This window comes from Dermochelys coriacea, chromosome 4 (assembly GCF_009764565.3).
Source record: "Dermochelys coriacea isolate rDerCor1 chromosome 4, rDerCor1.pri.v4, whole genome shotgun sequence".
Taxonomy (NCBI): Eukaryota; Metazoa; Chordata; order Testudines; family Dermochelyidae; genus Dermochelys; species Dermochelys coriacea.
The window spans coordinates 74,847,110-74,873,005 of NC_050071.1; the positions used below are offsets into that span (position 1 = coordinate 74,847,110).

At 38.0% G+C, this 25,896-nt stretch overlaps 1 protein-coding gene across 4 annotated transcripts; it reads right to left on the reverse strand.

Moving 5' to 3' along the window:
* Window positions 1–433: 433 nt before the first annotated feature.
* On the reverse strand, window positions 434–25,895 carry FBXO8 (F-box protein 8). 4 transcript variants are annotated; one of them, XM_043513440.1, is made up of 7 exons: window positions 23,251–24,149; window positions 21,636–21,673; window positions 15,741–16,077; window positions 13,777–13,903; window positions 3,337–3,455; window positions 1,975–2,171; window positions 434–1,073 (listed from the first exon to the last, which is right to left on the reverse strand). In XM_043513440.1, the coding sequence occupies exons 3-7, from the start codon at window positions 16,067–16,069 to the stop codon at window positions 886–888; spliced, it is 960 nt and encodes a 319-aa protein (XP_043369375.1). In that variant the 5' UTR covers window positions 16,070–16,077; window positions 21,636–21,673; window positions 23,251–24,149; the 3' UTR covers window positions 434–885. The 4 variants fall into 4 exon arrangements, with proteins under 4 accessions (XP_043369375.1, XP_038255100.1, XP_038255099.1 ...); XM_038399172.2 differs by lacking the exons at window positions 21,636–21,673; window positions 23,251–24,149 and adding an exon at window positions 25,640–25,895; XM_038399171.2 differs by lacking the exons at window positions 21,636–21,673; window positions 23,251–24,149 and adding an exon at window positions 25,618–25,835.
* Between the last annotated feature and the right edge of the window lies 1 nt (window position 25,896).

Below are 25,896 nucleotides of genomic sequence, written 5' to 3' on the forward strand. Positions count from 1 at the left end.
CTGCCAATTAACTTAAGTTAGTTAATGCAATAGTAAATGCTAGTTTAAACACTCCACAAATGTTCGGTGTGTCCTGAAACAAACATTGATGGAATGTCATGGCCAGCATTTCTCTTTAACTCAGAAAGAAAAGGAGTACTTGTGGCACCTTAGAGACTAACAAATTTATTAGAGCATAAGCTTTCGTGAGCTACAGCTCACTTCATCGGATGCATCGTAATGCATCTGATGAAGTGAGCTGTAGCTCACGAAAGCTTATGCTCTAATAAATTTGTTAGTCTCTAAGGTGCCACAAGTACTCCTTTTCTTTTTGCGAATACAGACTAACACGGCTGCTACTCTGAAATTTGTCTTTAACTCAGGTATCTGAGAAAACCAACATCATGAAAACAAGAGCAAAGTTTGCAATGTAAAAGGAAGAAATACAAGACTATTTTTAAGAGAGAAAAAGGAAAAACTTTAGTTAAAATATTTTACAATAAAATAATTATGATTATAAATCTCTTTAGTTAAATATTTACACATTACATGGTATTTTAAAAAATAATGGAACTGGTTAAAGTTTTCAAGCAAATCTAATGCACAAATCCACCATCTTGTCAGCTTTAGATTGTAATGTTAGTTTAACATTCATAAATGGCTGTGTCAGACTAATGGCACTGCTTTGTGCAAAACAAACAAAATTAAGAAAAAAATTCAGCAAAATCCTTCCGTTCCCATGGTAAATTTTTTAAAAAAGGTAGTACATACAACACACAGTGTGATTGTATACAGAGGTTAGAATGACCAGCACTAATATAACCCCCATATCTACAAAATAATTAACTCCTTGGGTAGCTTTAGTTTTTGTAAACTACAAATTCTTAGTCCTAGCAAATTGTGCTTTTAGGCAGCCACGTGGCCAATAAGGTAGATGTTGTCATAAAGGTGTCCTACAAAATCTTCACTAATGTTCTGAGCAGCACGTCGTGTGTTTCGGATAAATTCTCTCTTTGACATTTTGTTCTTCACATGAGGGCTGGTAAGATCAATGGAAAGCAGAATCAAAGAGTAGCATAGTACATAAACTGCATCTAAAGAAAAGAGAACATTATGAAGTTATTGTTTACAGAACCATAAGTATGGATGGCACTTTACAGGCAACTAAAATGACCAGTCCCTGTTCAAGGATCTTACAATCTTAAGGGCTTGCATGAATAAATATGCACATGAGTAACTTTACTCACATGAGCAGTCCATTGAAAACAATTTATTACTACTAAACAGTTATAATAATGCAGTGCTAAAGAAACATCCATGAATTTATTAATATTTATATAGTATCTAAAGTGTGCAAAATTCTTTACAGACATGAAGGTAGACTGATCCCTTCTCTGAAGAGATTTCACTTTAAGGCCCTGATCTGGCAACTGCGAGGTACATTCTGAACACCGAAGTATGTGAGCAGTCTCACTGGGTAAAATCCTGACCTCACTGAAGTCAATGGCAAAACACCCATTGACTTCAATGAGGCCAGGAATTCACCCTATTTGCTTCAGTGGGATTATTCACAGGGTGTAAGGTTAAGCTTATGTGTAAGTCTTTACAGGATCAGAACCTATAGAGACCACAGAGATAAAGGGCAGACAAGGGTGAAGGGAAAAGATGCAACACAACAATTTTTTAAAATCACTTTTTGTACATGGAAGTTGTTTGCCTGTCAGGTATGTACAAGAGGAAAAACAGTAAGTCAAAAGGTTTTTGTTTTTTTTAAATTACTATTACTTATCTGTATTACTGTAGCTCCTGACAGGTGTTTGTTTGCTTATTGTGTACAATATATGCAGACCTGACCCTCTCCCAAGACTAATCTTTCTACTTTTAGAAAATTTTAATTGGACCCTGATTTAAACCCACTCTGAAAAGTAAGATTTTTCCGAAGTATATGTAGATAAATATAGACTGATTCAATGCATAGAAGTCCTCTCTTCTTACCAGGGCTAAGGCCAAGTTCTCTCATCAAATCAGGATTACAAGCACAGAATCTGTGTGAGAACTTTGTTATAAGAGTTTCAAGATACTCCCCACGCTCCTCAGGGGCATGAATGTGCCTGAAAAACTCTCTCAGTGCATTTGGCAAGAACTGATTTCTGAAGTTGTGCAGTGTCACAAGGTCATCCAAAACATCTCTCCTGGTTGGGGGGGGGGGGGGGAGACAAAAAAAACATTTAGAGAAATTTCCTTTCTACTGTTTAAACATGAAACAAGGTTTCACAGATTAAAATGAAGATTTCTTAAAAAGTCTGAATTACAGGTATTTTTTGTCATGAGAAAATGAAGAAAAAAATCCAACAATGATAAAGCAAGAATAGGAAACACACGTTCCTCAGACTCCTACCACAGCAGCGTACAGTTCAGCCTAATTCTTTAGATACATTATAATAAAAGCAGTATTTTAAATTTGCGCGCGCGCGCACACACACACACACACACACACAGAGTACAGAGGAAACTGAGGCTGCAACAATACCTGAGAAAGCTAAGGAAACCATAGTAAAAGGAATAAATATACAGTATGTCTTTCTGGGCCTATGTACATTAACAAGCAGTTAAGGCAGTACTCTCTTAAAACCAGGCTCAGCTAAGGTGATATTAACTCATGGTGCATAGGGCCGGCCGCAATGCTGAGCTTCAGTGGGAATGCATGCTCAGTCTATTCCCTGAATATCAAAACAGCTTGGTGTGCAAGGGAAACTTGGAAGCAAGCCAGGGGAGAGGCAAGAGTCACAAATGTACTGATTCAGCGGCTGAAACGTCCCAGCTAGGGGTTGTGGAGCATCAGCATCCAGAATTCCAGTCTATGGTCTACTCTTTTGCACATCTACGATTTCCACACCCCAGTCTAAACATAGTGTCTTGCTGAAAGCCTGGTTACTCATTCTTTGGGGAGGAAAGGTGAATTTCATTCTTAAGAAACAAGAGAAAATATACATAGCAAAATATTAAGAACAACATTCCAATGCTAGAGAGTGCAAAGATCTCCTATGTAAGGTGACATTCCAATTAAGCTTGGAACTGAAAATGTGGAAATAAGTACACTATCTGACCTTTACTAGATAAACACAGTATGCTTATATATATAGTGGTGCATATACACACATGCTAGAACTGAGTAAATGTTCTGTTTTAGGAATAATATATTTTAGCTGAATCTCTGTTTGCGCTCTTAATTCAAATTTTTCTAATTAAGATTATTTTTCATTAGATTAGTACACGTAAGAAGAGTGATTACAGAAAGGTGCTACAGACTGAAAAAAAGGAATATACCATTTTTTCCTCATTACAGATTCAAATTACCTTTCATCAAGATAGATCCTCAGTTTCTTCCAATTTAGTGTTCTTGTACAAAAGATAAACTTAGCTATTTCCTTTGGTGAATCATCCAGTATACCCTTGGACATAAAGTAGTTAACTCCCTGAGACAAAAAAAGGACATTTGTATATAAATTAAATTGGTCTTAACAATTCTTTTATGGGCAAGTATTGTAATGAGTAATATTGGAACATAAGCCTGCTAACGTTTTAGCATAATACTTCCTTTATCCTCCAAACAGCATTTCAACATGCACAATACAATCTAAAATTAATATAAATCAAATGCAAATAAAATTAATGCAACATTATGGTTGAGATTTTACACGTACTAACAGTAGGAAATTCAAAATTACATATCCCACAGCAAGCATAATTTGATTCTGTTTTATTTTCTTTTACGATTTTTCTGTCATCATATGTATATACATGGTGATGAAATTGTTTGTTGTAGGGACCATAATTTATAATTTCCTAACTATGGTGCATATAAAAATCTTGGCTTTTTGCCTTTAATTTATTTTTATCTAAAGCATTGATATCAATGTTCTTCCATGTTTATGGAATCATATTCAAATAAATGCACTATATACATTTAATTAAATGTATAATAACTCAAATAATGCAAGTGTGGTTATTCAAAGTGCAGATCTAGATACACACATATATACATATAGTATATATGTATAAAAAAAAATCCAACAGCACTCTGCCTCTCCCTAATAAAAAAAAATAGTTTAGAAAGTGACAGAATGAACATATACCATATGCTATCTATACAATTATTTATTACTTCTACATTATAACCATTTTTTCACACTTTGCCAAGCACACACTTTTCACTGAGAAGTATGTACATGCCAAATTTGTACAATATTTAAAATCTTTTTGGATGCTTTTCTTGAATTCAGATATCTCAAAGCATGAAAAACTACTTTTGTCATGGTCTTATAATTCAAAAGCAGCTTACTAGATTTTAACCAAAAATTTTGGGGAGGGGTGGGGAGAGGGAGAAAAAAGGAGAAAAATCATGACATATTTAAATGCAGAGCGTAACTTTTTTGGGAAGGGGCTTAAACTCAAATTGCATCTTCAGCAGTAAATATGGCATCACTACAGTGATAATACAATGTTGAAATATGTACAAATGTGCAATCTAATGCATTATCTTAATTTGATTTAGACATGAGCGTATCAGTGCAACTCCCTAAATCACCAAATAAGATAATCCTTACAATTTTTTTTTTCATTATAAATCTTCTGATTCCAGGTACTTTACAATATATTGCAAATTTCCCCTTTTGGGTTAAATTATATCTATAAAGACACAGTGGGGGAAACCAAGCACTTTGTTTATAAGCAACCTTCCCAGTGATGTCAATTGAAGTTTTGCATAAATAAGGAGTGCAGGACTGAGCTTTTAATCTGGAAAGTTATTTTATAAAAAGTGAAACAGTTAAGTAAGACAGAAAAGCTGAACCATGTCAAGCAAACATGAAACTAGAAAATACACCTTGAGATAATGATAAGGGACTTCACTTAAGAGATCTGAAAGACTAGCACACACATACACAACACACATAATATGCTACTTAGCCTTTTTTTTTTTAACTGGTTCATAATTTGTTTTTATATTTGTGGAAATTGTTACCTGAAGTAAGATAGTTCTTTAGTTATAATCAAAACAATGTTTTAAATAAATATATGCAAACAATTTTCTATTAGGAACAAGGAATCTAGGCAACTTTAGGGCCTGATTCAGGTAAGCATCCCTATTCAGGGCAGCATTTAAGCATGTGTTTAAATTAAAGCATGCACTTAAGTGTGTGCTTAATACCCATTGACCTAATTGGGATTTATCTGGGCTTTTTCAAATAGGAATGGCCTTAAACACATGCTTACGTGCTTTTCTGAATCGAGGCTTAAATGGGAAACTAAAATGGATTTTCAAAATGATTAAACAATTGCTCACTGATGCCTCAAGTATTTTGACAATTGCTTAAATATGACAAAAAGCAAAACATCAACACTACAATATCTCATTACATCTTCTGTTTAACTCTTTAACTCTTAAACTTGCATCCTGATTCAGCAAAACATGAGAGTATGTGCTTACCTATAAGCATGTGCTTAAAGTGTTTGGGTGAATTGGCGCCTTGAGGAATATCCTATTTTTAAACAAGCTGTGTCCTCACAGCACTTACTCTTCTTACTACAGAGTGTTACTAAAAGAGGGAGACATTGGACAATCTGAACAGAAATGGATTTACCATCTACCTTCACAATGACAAAAAGTCACCTGTTCTACACAGACAATCTGAACTTGTTCTCCCAGAACTGGGAGATGCTGGGAAATATTTCTGTGCTACACAAGGCTCTTTATAACCAACAGTGTGTTGTTGGTACTCATCATACAAGCGACTAGCTCCTCATTTGACATCCTCCACCCACCCTAGCTCTGCTTCCTTCTTTTATTGTAACTTCTTATGTCACTGCCATCTCCTCACTCATTTCCCTTTCCTCTTTTACACACACACACACACACACACACACACACACACACACACACACACACACACACACACAGAGTGTGATTGCATATTCATTCCAACACAGTAACAGTGACACTTTTGAGTTACTGTTATTTCTCCCCAAATCACAAATAATTTGAACCAAACTTAAATTGTTTCTTTTTAAAGATTTTCCCCATTTTTGTTTGCTCACATTGAATGAAGAATATTTATAAGGACACTGGACAATCTGCTCGCTAAATGTGTCAACTGTTGTATGTTTGTGGCATCTCCATCACCTTCCTCCCCAACAAAATAAATCACCTTTGTTAGATAAGCATGTTCAGCTATGAATGGACACTATTCGAAGGGCATAATTCTACAAGGAAGCTAAAACGAAATGTCAGATAATCCACTTTAAAGTCTCATTGCACTGATCCATCTTAAGGGGAATCCTTGGCTGGAGTAAAGCTAGTCTATTGAGCTTTATGTCACCTGTTTCTCAACAATTTTTGGGTAGGAGTGGTTTAAGGCTAGTGGGGGCACACTGGGGGTGGGGTGGGGTGGTGGAACAAGGACAATATACTCTGGCAATCATGGACTAGTGAAATGGTCCTTAGAAGACCTTTCCAGCAGCCATGATTTACAGCAGTTTCATGGCTGCTCTAAATTGTGTTTGTGGCCAGCTTTGTCCTTTGGCTATCCGCAGGACTGGGGGCTTAGAAAAGGTGATTTAGAACTACCTGTGTCTTCCTTCCCCATTGTGCTGTTTATGAACTCAGCAAAGCCCAGGATGCAATCCTAAATTTAAGAAGGGCTATTTGAAGTATATACAACTAACAGTCATCATTGTGGGCTATGCTTGACTAGGGAGGCAAGTAACTATCAACAGGTTCTAGCTTAAGTTCACTAGTTGTTCATGTCACCCCTTTCTCGTGTTACCAATTATTTTGATGCAGTTCACCAGTTCTCATTTGCATTCCATCTGATCTCTCCCCTTTGTCTTTAGAATGCCTCCATCTTTCCTAAATGATGTCTGAAATTGTGTAGTATCGATTTAATTTTTCTTCATCACCATTCACTTCACTCCATATTACTGCAGTACTCCTGTGGTTGTTTTCTTCTCTACCCATAATATTTTCAATATGCATGTTAAACCTTTTTAGCTACTTTTCATCCTCTGCCTTAGGGGTCCAGCTTCCATCACACGTATACAAAGATGCAAATTCCATGCTGGTTAACCTTTGAAAACTGTCTTTTCCTCAAATTTCGTTTCAGATGTACTCAACATGCCAAAGCTAGACTATTCAAGATTTCATTGGCATACTATTTCTTGTAGCACATGGAAATGGATTAAAAGTAATAGATGCACAGCAGGAGAGTGGACAATTTACATGTGTGAGGGGGCTCAGGTGCTCTTTGAAGCATATCGAGGTGATTATCAGACTGGATTGCCAAGGATGTGTCTTGAAAGAGGGAATATCAGATTGGAGGAATTTATTAGAGATGTCACTCAGAGTTGTAGAGAATTTGGTTACTGGAAAGGGGCCAGTGTCGGACAGCTTTTATTTTTATCATTTGTTTACAGCTATATTTCTTGTATATCTATTATGGTAGGTATCTTGTAGCAGCTATTACAGATAATTAAGGTTGCAAGTGGTTTACATTATAACAGCTCTGTTTTCATATGCCAGTAACTTTCTGCAACTATTCACCTTTTGGGCTGAAGTTTTCTATGCTTATGCCTGATGATAATTTGTTTTGTTTAAAAAAAGTTTGAATAAAATTGACAGTTCTGAGTTATGGGACAGTGAAACACATTTTTGCCAACGGCATTAATCACCCTCCCCTTCCCCAAAAAACCCACCCTAACTATACTTTTCTGATCAGGGTTAATGCAAAAATTGGATAAAGTTTAATGTTTGGCTTACATAGTTCTGAGTTTTGTGTATTTTCTTAGCTTGGGATAAATACGTTTAAAATACAAAAAGATGATTGAAATAAAGAATCACTACTGAGCAGGTCAGTGACCATCTGCTAAGATTTTTAGCACATTTTCATTAACTACTCCCGTATGTGACAGCATGGGACATTCTCTCTGCTGGAACTCATTAGAGAGTTCATGTAGAAGCAGGGGCTGCTGTTCTCAGTCTGCTGCTAACACTATTAGTATGGATTAGTATAGATGCATCATTGATACACATAACAAAAACGACAAAGTATGTTCTCTCCAAGTTTTACTGCACTCTACAATTTTCTACAGATTGTAATCTTTTGCTTTACAAAGTCTCTAAGAATACCAGACTGGGAATCTAGTCCCAGTTCTGCCATTGGCTCACTATGTAAAGCTAGGCAAATTGCCTCCTCTCTGTGTGCTTCCTCTGCCAAAAGGGGATAATAATGTTTTATCTGCCTTTGTAAAGCACTTTGGGATCTATGACTGAATACTATATACATATTAAGTATTATTCTACTGCACTATAGCAAAGATACAGCCAGTATAAAATAAACAGTTGCAGTGTGACTGCTCTCTTAGGTTTCTGCAAGAAGGAGTTATCTTCAGCTAAACGATAGGCCTGATTCTACTTAACTCAGCATGCCTCCTTCACAGTGCCAAGCATTCTCAACTCTCACTGAGGTCAAATGGGGGCACTCATGTCACCCCCATACCATTCACCTCAGTATGCTGTATATTTGAAAGCCTAACTGGGAAAATGGAAATAGTAAATCCAGGTATTTTCCTTTTTTCACTTTTTTTTTTTTTTTTTTTTTTTAAAGAAAAAGATTTCAAAAGCAACCCCATCTTAAAACTTTATGGTGCAGTTAAATTTTTTTTAAAAGTTAGAAAATAGAGAGGTTAAAGCTTCAACAGTAATGTAAGCTCAACTGCTTAGATTGTAAGCTCTTTACGGCCTTGTGTACGGTGCCTAGCACAGTGGAGTCTCTCCCTTACTGGAATTTCCAAGCACTATTTTGTTCTTCTGGTTAAATGTTAAACTTAATACATGACTGTTTATATACTAAAACGTATTCCATTAAACATATTAAAAGGCATAATGTATCCACATTACTATGGATTATTTATATGAGCATATTAAGGTTCAGAAACCAATCAATCATTCAGGAGTCAAGAAATGCAGAGATAATGTTGAACATTCAATTTGAACTCTACCTCCTGGAACATATGCCTTTAAAACACTGTCTTTCAACATGGGAGGCAGAGGAGGTAGGGTACTAAAGTGGGATTCATAAGACCTGGGTTCTATTCCCAGCTCTGTCACTGGCTTGCTGAGTGACCTTGGGCCAGTCATATCCCTTCTCTGTGACTCAGTTTGCCCATTTGTTAAATGGGAATAATATTGACCTACTTTGTAAAATGCTTTGAGATCTACAGATCTATATATCACTTTTTAGCTGTAGATCTTAAAGCATTTTACAAAGTAGGTCAATATATGTATGTTATGGATTATTTTTAGCCTAAAAAAATTAGAAGTTACACAGCTTCCAGAACTTGCAATCAGAGCTTTTTGACTTGACAACTCTTGAATATAGACTTTCTAATGTGGTTCAGCACTCTAGACCACTCTGCTTTTCAGTGTGACATATGCCATTATCCTGCAGTAACCTCTACAAACCTAACTGAGTTAAGCTTAAGAATTTTAGGAGTTCTTTGTATTAAAAATGCAATTTTTAATGTAATATTAAGGGATTGTATGTAAATCCACAGAGGAAGGAAATTACAGCCCTCCAGTAACTAAGAACAGTGAGGGTGGATAGGCAAATTCACTCAGGTTGTAACACCTCCAAAGAACTTCACCACCTGGAGAGATACTGGCACATACTGGTTCAAATTGGATTCTCCAGGCACCAACAAACCAAAACCAAACAAACAAAAAACAGATTTTTTACTAAGTAGGCTGATTTAAAACTGACTCCAAGTCCTCTTTCTGATACAGCAACTGGACAGGACCTTTGGTCCAATGGGGAGCCTAACCCTAAGGGAAGGGTTGGAAGATCTTTGGCCCACTGAGACCCCATAAGACGTGCATACTATTTTTGAGCTGAAACGGTGATGAATTTATGACCACAGGAAATACCCGGGTGGGGTTTGAAGGACTAATCACCATCCAAAGCTTTTGTTGGAGTTAGGGGGTCATCTCTGGTCAGCTTATTAGCATGCATGTAGGGGGTTTCTATGGTTTTTAAATTTTTTTCTGTCATGCTTTTACCTGAGGAATAAATATGCTTGCTTAGAAAGAACTAAGTGTGGTAACTTTACTTTGGCAATTACACTGAGTTCTGCCTCTGATTAGAGAAGTGATTCAGGCCTGCTTAGGAAATCTGTCTTTTGCTGCACAATATAGTATGGGGACTGTGCAGCCTGGAAACGCCCTGGTCAGGAGGGACAGAGATGTATGTCTCCACTCAAGAGAGGTGACATCTGAGGAGCCTAGAGCCTAGCGTGGGTGCCCTTGTGGAACCATAGAGAGGTAATACAGGTGCAGTTGCCCTGAAATCTGACATTCAGGTCAATTTAAAAAATTATAAACTATATACATATGATATTCCACTTCCAATTCTCCTAACTTTAAGGCAGCTGAACATTTTCCTCTAGCTTAGCTTATTCCTTAAAGATGTATAAAACAAGCCAATTTACCAATGTTTTTACCATGAGCTGTTAAATTAACTTTGCACAAGAATTTGGACAGAAACAAATGGGAAAGGGAATATTTTCTGCACATAAGCTTAACTCTAAAACGAACAAAAAACAAAACATACTAATCAATTTTGCTCAAAACTTCTGAAAAAAAAATCACTTCTAAACTGGAAAGCATAGAAAATCCCCCTCACCAACCAAATCATGAATTAGTCTGACAAAATTAAGAGCAATTGAAAAAAAAAAAAAAGAGGAGAATGAGAAAGTAAGCTCAATGTCCAACTTAATTATAGACACACTATACTCACTACAATTTAGGACATTATTATATTGTATGGGTGAAATCCTGGGCCCGCTGAAGTCAATAACAGTTTTACCATTGACTTCAGTGAGGCCAAAATTTCACCTTTTATCCACGAAGGAAAACATTAATAAAACAAGGAATTCAGTAAAGACTATTAACGTTAAGAGTAAAACAGAAATTGGGCATCTTTTCTGAGGCAAGTGTTCTCCCTGCCACCTCCACTTATAGTTTAAGTGCATAACTGTGCCTCATAATAATTTTGGAAGCATACTTTACAATTATGACTATTTTAGAGAGAAAATTAAATCTACCCATTACACCTCCAAACTTTGAGTAATAACTCTGCATGATATGGAATGAGTATTGTGCGGGAAAGTTTCACACACTGTACATTATTAAGAATAATATATGGCAGAAATTAAGTTGGCTGATTATAAAAAATAATTCTCAAACTCTTAAAATTCTTGATACACTTGGAAGTAAAAAACAAAATAGATTTTAGCTATGAGGATGCTGCCAATGGAATCAAAATAACAAATAAGTTTTGCACATGCATAAAGAGGTTATGATACGTGTAAACATGTGGTCAGGCACATCTTTCAGTAGAATGTGGTCACCTGCCATGAATTATGCAAGCTCATGCACACAGTCAATACAGCATATACAGCAGATTTCACAACGCCATGCACACAACAATGGCGAACCAGATAATCCTACCACAAAGTGTGCAGATGCTCTCCCCCACCCCGTGAGCCACTGCTAGCTCTGGAGCTGTTGCTGTGGAGCTTGGTTACCCATTTTCATGACATGGGCGTGGTCCTTTGGAGAATCTTGCTCCTGTGGCCGTAAGTATTCTTATTTTTATAATATTTTAATCAGGTCTGTTACTAAATGTAAAGCAGAGTTGGGCAGGAAGTTTTTAGACACAGGATTTGTAATAATGGAAAGTCATTTCATATCATATCATATATCAGTCACAGTGTCCTTATAGTAATAATTCTGCCAATATCACAGTTGTAATAAAACAAACAAGTGAATGTTCTTGGAACTTTCAGACCCAGAACACTTCCTGCCAGGCTATGGTGCTCCACAAGGAGAGAAGACCAGAAGCGCCTAGGAGATACTATGAAATTCCAGGCTCTCAAGGGACCTGAAGTTGACTGTTCATATTTCAATTGACAAATGGACCACCATGAATTCTGAAGTAGCAAATGTATTATAAAAAAATTTAATATATAAATTAGCCTATTTTATAGAATATTTACAATTATTAATATAAAAATTACTTATTTGTATATAGTACATTTTATTCTGAAGAATCCCAAAGTGCTTTACACTATATAAAAATTACTTTACTGCTAAATTGGAGTGTAACTGCATATTGCAGTTTAGGACAGGAAGCGAAGAATAATATTATATCCAATTAAAATTGCAGGGGGAACTGTACGTAGGCAGAGCTGTTACCAGATTTAGGACTTGGCCTGGCCTTGGTCTAGGGTTAGCACTTGTACTCTTGTAAACAAATCTTAAATATCTCAGTGTAAAGTCTCATTTGTAAAACTTCTTCTCTAGTAGTATCTCCACTAAGATTATTCTGGAAATAAATATATGAATCATTCTTAACCTGAGCTGCAAGATACCGATAACTTCAATGGGAGTCTAGAGTATTCTGCCATCTTCTTGTACTGTATCAAAAGAACTGAGTATTATATTTTGTCATCTATAAAACAGGGCATGGCTTTCAGCAGTCAAAGAAAAAAAAAAAGTGTGCGCCAGGGCAAATGAGATTCAAAGAATTTAAACCAAATCACTTTGCTGTATTGGTTTATATGACTGCTTTAATCATTTTGTCGAGCAATTGTACATTAACATTATCTGTATGATACTGGCATAGTGAATCATTTGTTTTTAAACACAAAACTGATTTATCCAATTATCACTTGTGTGTCTTCATTATATAAATATACTTAGAAAGTGAAAACTCAGTTTTGTTCAGTGTGATTTACCATCTTTTTGCAGGAAATGTTATGCATGAGGAGTCTAATTTTATACACAAGGGAATTTTTTCAAAATGCTGGTGGGGTTTTTACCACGTATATCCTAGGTTAAACCTGGTTCAACTCTCAAATTTCTCCTTACACAAGCAAAGATGTGGCGAGATTGGGAAAAAGCAGAAGTTAATTCATATAACTAATCAAAACCAAACTTTTGTTTAGTTCTGAGATTTATTTAAAATAAATGTACATAATTAATGTAACAGAATGAGTTACGTTTATTAAAAAGGAAGCATTCAGAAAAATAAAAATCAGTTTTATTTACAAAAGTTCAGTCTTTAACAGTTTTGTTCCATTAATGTAATTTTATAGTATATGTTATAGGCAGGGTAAGTTAACAGACATTATTTCAACATTTGCACCTTGAAATTGGAGGACTTCTTATGAACAGTGTCCCCACTATCCTAGATTCAATCGGTGTTCTACTCTATGGCAGGTTTCATCTGCATTTAGGGCTTGATCCTGCTCCACTGAAGTTAATGAGAATTTCGCCATTGACTTCAATGAAAGCTGGGTAAAGGCCATATTACATAATAAGATTTTTTAAACATTTATTTTTGTGGGCATATCACAACCATTTTTGAAACTGCCCAGGGTCTTATTTACCAGGATCCCACCCCCATGTCAGGATGTGGTTATGAATTTCTGACATCTACCTGTTAGACTGCTGGGCAGAGTACTTATGAGTCAAGCAAGTAAATGATATGCCTGGGAATTGTAAGCATAAAAGATCAGTATAGGGCCATACTTTAGTATTCAGGATTCACACAGTACAACACAGTAGCCATTAAAAATCAACTTCTAATGTTGCTACAAGTTCAATGGTCTCATGTACAGTTTTTTTTTAAACTGTAATAAAATTACTGCAACTGTTATTAATGTTAGCAATACTCCACTTACCTCATCAGGATTGGCATTAAAGGTAAGACTGCCCTCATCCAGCTGCATATACAATCTTCTAAAAGAAAACCCTAGAGGTGGATTCTTATTGTATATAGAGCAGTGTCCCCAAGTGGATTTGCACAACCTACCAAAATAGGAATAAATCTAGTAAGAAAATGCTTGGCATATTGAACAATGGGGATAAAAAATATTGAATAGCTGCTCATTAATTGATAACCAGTTATCCTATGCACTAAATGTGGCAAGGTCCTGTGAAAAGTTATATGGGATCATGTAATTAATGACAGTATTATAATCCATATGCACAAGGGAGCTGAACGAAGACTGCACAGATGATGTTAATTCTGGCATTTCCTAACATTTGAGAGCTTCACTTTGTAACCTGAACAACATTCTTACATTTTTTTTTCCATGTAAATGTATAATATACCTCAAAGGAAAAAACAGAAGAGGATTCAACTATACAGTATAGACTGAAGAGCTGATTTCTTTTTTTCTTCCTTTAGTCTTTATGCATACACTTTTATTTTAATGGGAATATCTGTGCCTAGTCTAAGATTTCTATGGAACCAGGACAAAACAACAGTAATACCCAGTCACAATTGGACTTCATGTTAGGTCATGTGAGGAGGCTTGCAAGTTTTGGTATTTATACATTTACACAGCATCATTGGGTGCTAGAAGTGCATCACTGCACCTTTTCACTGTAAAGTATGAAATTGCCAGATGTTTAATTCTTGTGTCCAGGCGTGGTGGTGGTAGTTGGTCCCTTACTTCTTCCTGGCCAGAGGAAGATAAGATGGCAAACTGTTTTTAACAGCTAAAACAAGTTTTAAAATCACACAGAATACGAAACAACCAACCAACCCAGAATGGAAAGGAAAGGCAGAAGGAGCCCATTGGCTCAAGCAAAGTAGAATGGACCATGGCACTATAAACCTGATCCTCAGCCTCTAGAAGCTCAGTCCAGGTCAGGACTCAGTGCTGGCCAGAGCCTGCTTGCAGTTTCAACTACATGTTCATTTAATTTGAAACTGGGTCTTATCTAAGGATGACTCTTATCTGAACTTTGTAAAATCAATTTTTATAGAGTTTTAAATGTAAGTTCTCTATTTTTGATGGAGACAATGGATTCCTGACTTTTCTTCTCATTACTGACTACATAAAGGTGATGTGGAATGTAGACTTACTACCACTGCAGTATGACAATTCTGCTTTACTGTATTAATCCTTTCTCTTTGTTGATGCTTTTCCGTTTAGATTCTATATGCTGAACTTAGACCCACTATAACACTTTGCACAACAAAGGTTAGCATTTTTGTTGTCCGGCACACAGTGGGCAATGAAAAGCACCTGTGGAGACACCAATGTGCTCGAGGGCTTGTCTTTATTTCAGTGCTAAAGTGAGCGTAGATAACTCAAGCTAACTCCTTTCTAGCTTGAGTGAGAATGACAACACTGCAGACAATACTTGAGCAGCACAGACTAGCTGAGTTACCTCTACATTATCAACTCCAGCATTGCAATCACTTGAGCTTCAACCACTTCTGTTGATGCGCCAGCTAGCTCGAATTTAAAGTACCACTGAATCTGAACTATAATATTTTGTGTGTGCATGGGGGAAGCTGGATTAGGGGCAACCCTTGAATTACATTGCAGGGAAGACAAGCCATTAGTCTTCTTTCTGGAAGTGATACCACAAACAGAATGATAATTTTCACATGGATCTCTATTTGCACTGGGCTCAGATTTTCCCGTCAAGTCTGAATTGATCTGGGTAATATTTGTTTGGAAAAAGACAAACAGGAAATCCTTAAAAATATATAGAACAGCTCATTAGCATGAGTTAAACAGTAACTTTTCACATTTGAAATCTTGTTTAAAAGGGTAAACAGTGTGACAACCAACAATCAATCTAGTAATCCTCTTTATCCCATGCAGATGACCCCACATTAACTTACCCTTGCCAGAGAAGCTCATCATTAGCAAGATCCTGCCAGACACAAGAAGCCAGGCAGAGGTCAGTTGCATTCAGATATGACAAAATGGTAAAACTAAGCTCAGGGGGCAGCATTTCCAGGTTAATGAATCCTTCTTGTTCTTTAGATTTTCTTGTTTTCAGCAGATGATAGATGTCAATTCCTCCTTGGGCTTGTTTACGATGGCTTGTGTTTGAAATGCTGTTAGTAGCTAATCTTCTACCATGCTCTCTGGTGAGATAGCCTTGCCCACTGTATCCTTGTTGTTGCAGCTGCTGGTTCCTAGCCACTCTCCACAGCCCCTGACCCATCTGCGAGCCTGTGGGTCATAAAATCCAAACGAAAGGTTATTTAGAAAAAAACCTCAACGGGCATTTTTATGGCTGTTAAGGAAATTAGCTTATAAATTTATAGTTGCATTGGCAATTTATGAAAGGTTTTGGGAAATATCTAATAGGTATTGAGAAGCTGAATAAAAGCAAAGATAGAACTGACTTTCAAATAGTAAGAAAAGAGTAATCTTGTCAATTATGCCATAAGTTTATCCTCTGTCCCCAGTAAAATGAAAAGCTACAGAGAACAAAAAAAGTTAATGAAAACGTAGAAAATAAAATTTGCCAAACATTATTGCAGCTCTGGATAGAATTACAAAATTCAGGGCCTGATTCTGTAAATACTACTGAGCACAATGCCTACTAATAATGCTCCATTCAAGTCAACAGGACTTGCAAGAAGAAGCATGATGTTTGGAACTAGTGTTTTCAGAACTATTTGCAAAATTAACTCAAATGGCCTGTCTGGAAACAATGTAATAGAGACTGAGATTATAATCAAGAGGTAATGATAAATGGCAGTGCACTGTCATGTGGGGTAGTGTGTAGAAAAGGCAGGGATTGGTAGTAAGGTAAAATCTAACAACTTTGGAATTGATTCTAATTTAGGAAGATCTGCAATTATTGGAGAAGACAAAAGAAATAATACTAAGATCAACTACTATTATTAATTTATTTAGACACAAACAATACATTGTTTCTTTGTCTTCAAAATGCTCCAAAAAGAGAAGGTGGATTCATCTTTAGCTCTCATGGTTACAGACACAAAAATTTAATTTTATGTGTGTGTTGCAAACAAAATAAGATTCCTATGTATTCAACCGAGTCCAAGAACTGGGCTTTTTATAGCAGTGGTTCCCAAATTTGTTCCGCTGCTTGTGCGGGGAAAGCCCCTGTTGGGCCGGTTTGTTTACCTGCCGTGTCCGCAGGTTCGGCCAACCGCGGCTCCCACTGGCCACAGTTTGCTGCTCCAGGCCAATGGGAGCTGCTGGAAGCGGCAGCCAGTACGTCCCTCGGCCCTTGCCGCTTCCAGCAGCTCCCATTGGCCTGGAGCAGCGAACAGCGGCCAGTGGGAGCCGCGGTCGGCCGAACCTGCAGACGAGGCAGGTAAGCAAACCGGCCTGGCCCGGGAGAGGCTTTCCCAGCACAAGCAGCGGTACAAGTTTGGGAACCACTGTTTTATAGATATACAAAATACTGTCAGATTTGTAATAAAATCAAGTGCCGACAACTCTGCAACATACATTTGTAATGTGATATGGCTATAAAAAGTCCAATCTTGAGCTGCATTTAAAGAAACATTGTAACACAAATTAGGGAGGTATAGTTCTTCTCAGTATAGCTCAGGTGTGACTGCACCTGGATTAGTATGTTTGATTCTGAGCATTTTACTTAAAATATATTGAATGGGAGTGAGTTCACAGAAAAACAATTAAGATGTTAAAAAACAAAATCAAATGGCTAAGCTGGAGAGTCCGAAGAAATCTAGAAGAGCTAATCAATGTGAAAAAAAACTTTTGAAGAACTAAGGAATGATTAAGACAAGAAACATGGTAAAGGTCTACAAATATCTGAAGAATGTATTCATCATGGCTAGTGAAATTATTTGATGATTATTATGAAAGGGGGTATTGTTAGAAGTAACAGGATGAAACTAAGAAAAATGTAGGCTGAATTTTCAGAAACATCCTGACAGTAAGATCTGTTATGATGTGGAACAGTTTTCCAAAAAAGTGACAGAAACCCCTTTGCTTAGAAAACTTAAAAAATCAGACTATGCTGAAACACTAGAAAATGTCATTTTCTGTTTTCCTTCACTCTCTCAGCTAACACAAGTTACTTTCTTTCTTTCTTTTTTTTTTTTTTTTTTAAAGATTGCAATATATTCTTCTATGGCAAGTTTTAAATATCATGAGATTTAGAAAGGGTGGCTAGAGGACTCTATTTTTTTTTTAAAGGTGGAATTTATGTTTTAGTAATAAAGAGAATCTTCATCACAACACAAGACATTGGTCAAAAGGCATCCAGGCCTTTCTTTTTATCACAACCAACGTTGTACTTGGCTGTGCCCTCTTTTTACCAGCATCTCAGCTGTGCAGCAGTTGTGTATGTGACTTCTTTTCTTACTTATTGCTCATTAGTTATGCTGTAGAGTAGTAAATGCAGCAGATTCTGAAATCTAATTCAGCAACCTTCTAAACTAGACACTTGCATCTCAATGACAAATATTTCAGTAATAACTTGTATTTAATCAAAGGGACAAGGAAAGTAGTTAGCTCACAAAGTAGGCAACACTTGAACTCACAACCCACATCAGGAATATTCTTTGAATGCTAGTATGTTTTAGAACTATACAGTGAAACAGTCCAATTTTTATACTCCTGCTATGATGGCAGAACATAAATTAATAAGCACTCATTCCAGAACTCCGCAGTCTCCTGTTGCTGGTGCACTCTCTCTCTCTCTCACACACACACACACACACACACACACACACACACACACACACACACACACACACACACACACACACACACACACACACACACACACACACACACACACCAACCACACATCTGACTTGTGCATTTGGACACTGGTCTAGTAGGAGCTCACATACACACTATTATTCATATTCGGGTAGCACTTAGAAATCAGAATCAGGGATCTATTATATTAAGGGCAGACATATGATGAAATGACCCCAAAAGAGCTTAAAAAGGTAACCAGTAGGAAACTAACAATAAGAGAAGATGGCAGGAGAATGAGGTTAATGGTCACAAAACTAAAACATTAAAATTATTTTAGAAGCTTGCAAAAGTGAGATATTCAAACTATTTTGTTTTTTATTTCTGCCATTTCTACTTTTTGAACTCTTGAATGCTTTCTATTTCTACTGGAACCTCTGTTCGGATTTTTTTTTCCTGTTTAAACCGCTCTTATTTTTACATAAACACTTTTCTCATTATATATCTATATACACACACATCTTAGTGGGGAGTGGGTGCTTTTAGGAGGCTAAAAAACACCGAAGGAGGGAGCGAAAAATGGGGAAGGAGAAATGGATGGGAAGAAAAAGCGTAGGCATGGAGAAGAGGGAGTAGGTGAGGAAGAGGGTGAAGTTCTTGTGAGGCAGACCAAGTAACTACAATTAAACGTCCATTGAAAAGTCTATTAACTGCAGCTGAAGGAATCTAAGGTCAAAATAACAAATTCAAGAAATTTAGTTTGTATGTCAGGTGTGGATAATGGTGCCTTCCTCCCTCGGTCTTGCTCTTGCTGAGGCTGGGGTCATGAGGAAATGTGATCCTTACAGCTCTGCGATTATGGGGTTGGGGTGGGCTGTATGGTGGAAGACACTTGCCAGAATCTAGTATCTTGTGCCATCATTTAGGCTGAATTTTGAAGGACAAATCAAATTGCCTCAGATCTGTCAACAACCTGCAAGATTAGCTGGCACGCTTAACAATTCCAAAATTGTATTTGAGTGAGAGGATCCTGTCACAATGTCAAGACACTGCATCAGAATGTGATGACCTGTCATGACAACACCAAAGCTATCAATGCAAACATTACATCACTTCCCCAGGCTTTGTGAGAAGGTGTTTGTGAGCAGCAGCAAAGCTTAAAATGAAAAGGAGTAGACTGAGACAAGAAATCTGGTGAGACAGGGACTGGAAGAGGAGGGAAGAGAGACTGGAAGTTGGAGGGAAGAGGACTAGGACTAGCTGGGCAAGGAGACTGGGACTGGGAGCTGCAGAGGAAAGACTGGGTCTCGGAGCTGGTGAGGGAAATGGAGGCAGGGGCTAGAGACATTGGCTGCGGGGTAACACTGAGATTGGACAAAGCTGGGGGAGTGGAGAGAGACTGGGACTAGAAATCAATGTGCAGAAAAAGAAAGATCTGACAAGGATCTGACATAAGGGGATAACTGGGACTGGCTGGGCAAAGACTGGGGCAAGATGCTGGGGAGGAGGGGAAGAAAGAGATATGTGTGTGTGTGTGGGAGAGAAGACTGAGATGGAATATGGAGCCTGGGGAGGAAGAGTGGGAGGCAGTGGGGGAGGGAACTTTGAATTGGACAGGTTGGGCAAGGGTACTGGGTGCGGGGGGAAGAGGCTGGGAGTAAAGAAAGGCATGAAGATTAGGACTTGGAGAGCAAGATTGGGGTGGGGTGGGGTGACTAGGACTGACTGGCCAAAGTGGCTGGATCTGTGACAGGAGCCAAGAGTGGGAAAGAGACCAGACAGGGGAAGGGTGGAGAGGCTGAGCAGAATGGGTCAAGCATGGGAAAAAATAAGCCTACTAGAACACTCTCTCGTAGGGCATGAAATGGAACCCAAGATTCCTGAGTCCACATTTTAGTCGTGTCAGTAAATATATGGGAAATCCACTGGCAAAGTGCATCTCTCATCCCCCTCTAGTACTGGTCCATACAGGAGATCACAACCTACTATTACTATGAGTTACTCCATTAGTTTAAGTGGCTGAGGTCACTGCAGAACATCTAAAGGTTCTAGCCATAATGATGGCTATGTGGATGTCAATATGACAGCACGTAATTACATTTCTGTATCTTCAATTTACTTTTTTAAAAATCTAGGAAATTATATAAAAGATCCCCTACAGTAAAAGATCATTATTAAGGTTGCAAAGTCAAACACTCAAATATTATAAGATGCCTGTGCAACATTAATTTGTCCCCTTTAATTCAATCACTGGGAATTGTGGATGAAAATATGAAGTACTATATAATGCTATAAGTACACTGAAAACTCAGGTCCTATCTGTCTCAAATTAGGCGCCCAACATTAGGGGCTACTTTTGACTTTAATCTCTCAGCGCATCAGTTCCCCACTTGTAAAATGAGGATAATACCATCCCCTCACATCACGGGGTAAATATAAATTAATTGTGTGTTAAGCACTTATATACCATAGCAATTAGCACCATAGAAAAGACCATGAAAAAAATATCAATAATTCTGTCTTCAGAGCAGGTTTTGAATTCAATAAGGCATGGGGTCACACATTGAACAAAAAAGATAAAACATGTTGAACAGCTACTCATTAGTTGAGTACCATTTCCATCACTGTACACAAAAATGAAGTGTAACAGTAATGTGTTTTCAAATGCATATTTAAACTGAAATATAATTCATATATAGCCACTACCATTAATTAATCCAATTTTTCTCTCCACTATTTTAACAAGTTGTTTCTATGAACTATAAATATCACTATATCCAATTAAAAGAAAAAAAAAAAGTCCTCTAGCAAAAGGACCAATCTAGGAAAGACCTGAAGTTGACGACATGAACATTCAACACAGATTTGTTCTTCTAAAAGTGACAGGGTCATCAACATTTACAGGAAGGGCTCCACCAGGTTTTGGGTCACATACCTAATTCAAAGACAAATGCACAAATAGCAGCTAGAGAGAGAAGTCTCATGGATTTGAAGACACTGCTTCCCTTTTCCTAGACAGGTTTTAAAGCAACTAAAAACTGAATGAGATTTGTTTTTCAGCTGTATTAAGTACTTGCCTTCCCATCCCTACACCAGTTTTCTTCTTCTTAAAAACCTTAATGATAAAAGACAGTCATAGGTAATTGCTGTTTGCAAGTTAGAAAGTGAAGATTTCTAATAAAACTAATTCCAGAAGTAAAATTCAGAGAAAGTTGGATTTTAAATTTCCTGATTCTGAAAAATTCTAAGCAGTTCAATATTTCCACATAAAAGCTTCTTAACTAGGTAAATCTAATTTGTTTCCTCACAGAACTAGAACAGCAAGTTGTATATTTCTCAATTCAATAATATGAAAAGTTTTCCCTTCCTTGATTACTCTCTCAAATCTGTTTACTGAGTTTTACTAGACTGGACAACAGATTAAACCAGCACATGACCAACTAATCCTATTGTAAAATATTAAGCACCTACTTTAAAACTGCTTAATCACAGCATGTATAAAGTGACACAATCAATCGCATGCATATGAGAAAACAAGCAATTTACTTCTGCCTTTCTTTGAGAGGAACACCTAAGCTTAAAACCAAAAAACCCTCAAGGTTGTTAGAGGCTTCAATCTAATTCAATAGCAAGTAATGATCAAATTAGGAAGGAATTTTTCCTTCTTAATGTATGTAACGCAAATATAATTGCAACCATGAAAAAAAGTTCCCAACTTAGTGCACGTCAATATTTTAAAGTGGCCAGGAAATAAGTGGGTTGATGGGAAGGGGCTTATCCAAGAGTTTCTGGAAAATTTAAGTTTCATTTAGAAAAAGCAAGTTTTTAAGCTCTTAACCTTGTAATGATAACCTTCTGAATGTGGAGAGAATATAAATGTAAATGTATCTTCCTCACTCTGGAGGTAGATTGAAACAAGAGGTAACAGCTGCTTAAGGCCTAAATCCTAGCCCCAGCACACAACCTAGGCAGTTGTGTTACGGAGCTCCTCTGGGATGGAGACCATTCTGAAGGGTTGAGTTGCTCAGTGGCTATAATCTCTTCCACATGGTGAAGAATAACTGGTGGTTCTGTACAGTGGCAGATTCACCAACTCTGCTGCTTCCTGTCTTGTGATTTAATGAATATTTAATTCACAGAGGCTCTAGAGTGGAGCTCTGTGGTGCCTTGTAGGCTATCAGAACCCTGCCCCCTCTCCTGCTGCTGCACAGTCTAGTGGAACTCCATTTGTTTTGTGGTCACAAAGGACAGAGAAGGATTGACTCTAAGAGGCTTTAACTGTTTCCATTAATCTCTATACGGCATTACTGCTGCTGTCTGTATTATAGTAGCCCTTAGATATGCAAACTATGGGTCCCCTTGTGCTAGGCAGTGTACATGTACAGGTCTTAGAAAATTGGTGTGTTGCTGGACCTGTGGGAGACTTCAGCCATCCCCCATCCCCTGTGTGTAATTTGAGCATTGGCAGCAAGTATTAAACTTGCAAAAATTGTAGATGCAAATGTTAGAGGCTCTTTATGTTCAGAACTTCTGATGGTTTTTTGAGTGAATAGATTACTATACTAACAGATAAACAGTAATGTTAAACTTAAGTTTTAAACCCATCAAAGTCTAATAGCCTCTTGTAGAGTCTAATATATCCCCACCAGTACATATATCCAGTGACCCTGTCCTCTGAGAATATCTTCTGATCTGTAGTTCTTTGAAGCAGCCATTATCTTTATTTTTGCACTTTGTACAGTGCTGAGGATATTGTTGGAACTAAATAAATGATAAAATAATAATTAGATAGCAGGAGATCAACAACACTATTGAGGTGTGAAAAAGGAGAAAGTAGGGTATGGGAGAAGAATCCTCTGGGCTATGAAAAGTGTGAGGAGAATCCCACAAATTAAGATTGCTAACTCAAACTGTCATTTTTTCCAGTATTACAAGATGTTGAAAGACCATTTTTTTCCCCAAGTCCGAGTATTCCAGACAGGTTTACAAGTGAGAAATAAAGAGCATTATCAGAAATAGGGCATGGAATGATCACACATGCTGAATTATCTAGTGGACTTTAACACCACTAGGCAAACTCTCAGTTTTTTTTTTTTTTTTAATACTAGCTTCTAATCCTCTGCAAAATGGATTATCTGTCTAAAGGTAGTACTTGTGTTGCAGGTGATTAAAGCCTTCCCTTTAGCCGTAAGTAAAACATGGAAAAAGCAGCTACACAGGGTTTTTATACACAAAAATCAGTCAACACTCATTTATAATTAAAGAAAATAAACATGTGCTTCCTGCTCCTGATAATCTTTTCACCTCAGAAGTCAGACCACAATCACTTCTAATCAATTTCATATTAGAGAGTAATTGTGGCTGATATCCAAGGATACAAATGCAAGAAGTACGACAGAATATTTAAAAAAGCAGGTTCTTTGTGAAATACTCCCATACTTTTATGGAAAGATATAAAAATCTGTTTAAAAATCAAAATCCTTTACTAAAATCGTACTCATTATAGGAATGATAAAACAAAGAACAATAGGTATTTTAAATTAAATACCAAATGAGCAGATTTCAGAGATACGACAGACTGAGACACATTTTAACTAGCTAAGCACTCACTGATCACCATAAAGCCATAAGATGCAATACATTTGTAACTAAGAGCTTATCTGCCATTTGTTAGATCTGGTGTCTTATTTTTCCCCCCCATCAAGCAATTATTTTCAGTTTTGTAGTAATCAAGATGAACACTTTAGAAACTCGCTATTACGTGATGGGTAAACCCCTTTCTGGGCATAAAAACATCTGAGAGAAGGAGTAAATAAGAGTAAATGTAATTGTATTGTATAAAATAGTAGCCAGTTTAATTTTCTAGTTGAAAGTCTCCATCTTTAATGTTTATACCAAAATAAATCACTTAGGCATATTTCCAAGACCCTCAAAATTGTACAGTGTTCCCTATCTATTGAGACTCTGATGGATTGGCCTGCCCTTGTGAGTAGAGGAAAGCCAATAACATTTGTTTATATATTCACTATTCTATCTACCTTTTTCTGTACAGACTCTATCCCAATCCTGGACACAGCTTCTGTGTGCTACTTTATGGTAAGTATTACATTGCTGGTGTGTGCTGCAGAATACTAAAAGTCAAACCAGGGTCTCATTGATAGAAATACCATGTTGTTTGAACTGTGTGAAACTGCAGTGACATACCCTATAATGCTACTGGCCTGTGCTTACATCAGTGACTGTTTTGGTTCAAGATAAATCCCAGTTCCTTAGAGCAAATTTGAAAATCCCACCACTTGGTGAGCACAAGGGATGCGCACCTTCCCCTCCAGTCAGGTATGCAGGTCATGAAGCATCATTAACATTACTACTGAACATGGATGTCTGGAAGCCAAAGGTGCATTTATTACAGAGTTTTTCAAAAGTTTTTTAAATGACTGTTTTAGTTACTTAAAAGATTATTCAGTTTCCTCATGTCCATGATTGTCAGAACTGTCACTATCTCCTTGGGAAATCCAACGCGCCAACAGCAGCCCCTTTCCCTTGCTGGGGACTCCAGGTAGCCCCCATTCTTACACGTTACTCACACACACGCTGCTCCGAGCAACTCGGAATCACGATCAGCTGTTGTATCGTCACCTATCTGCCCCCGCCTTCAACCCAATAAAGCTCCTACCCATGGACAACAAAGGAATAAAAACCATCACCCCCCCCCCCCCGTCTCCCCCCGCAGCGCCCTAAGGAAGAAGAGGAGGTGGAGGAATTACTCGCCCATAGGCAGCGAAGGGGGCGTGTGCGCGCGCGCTGGCAGGGGGTGTCTTGCGCTGTGCTGGGAGGGAACTGACAGGCGCAGGCACGGAGCAGGCGGGAGTCGGCCGAGCAGAGGCTCGGCGGTCTCCAAGCAGCTTTACGGTAACGTTGCTCCCAGCGCCAGCCGCTGGGAAAGCCGGGCAGGGAAAGTTCCGCCCCTGAGCCAGATTGGCCCTTTCAGACAGCCCCACCCTAGCGCCGACCTCCGATTGGCCGCGGCGCCCATCACTCCGTACCGACCCTACGTACCAAGCTCGGGGGGCTCTCGTACCTCTCCAAGCTCCGATCCCAACCGCCGCCGCGACGAGCCGAGTCGGTGCGTGAGCCTCGCCGGCTGGGAACAGACTCAGGAAGCACTGGGCGCGGGGAGGGGGTGGGCGAGAAGTGAGTCCTTGCGCCGCCGTCGCTGCCGCCGCCCCCTTCTCGCTCCTGAGTTTTGACGTTTGCTGTTGTTGCTGGAAGTGACGTCGGCGCCGCGAGACTTCCCGGAAGCGGAAACTACTGTAGATTTGTGTCTGCAGATTCTGC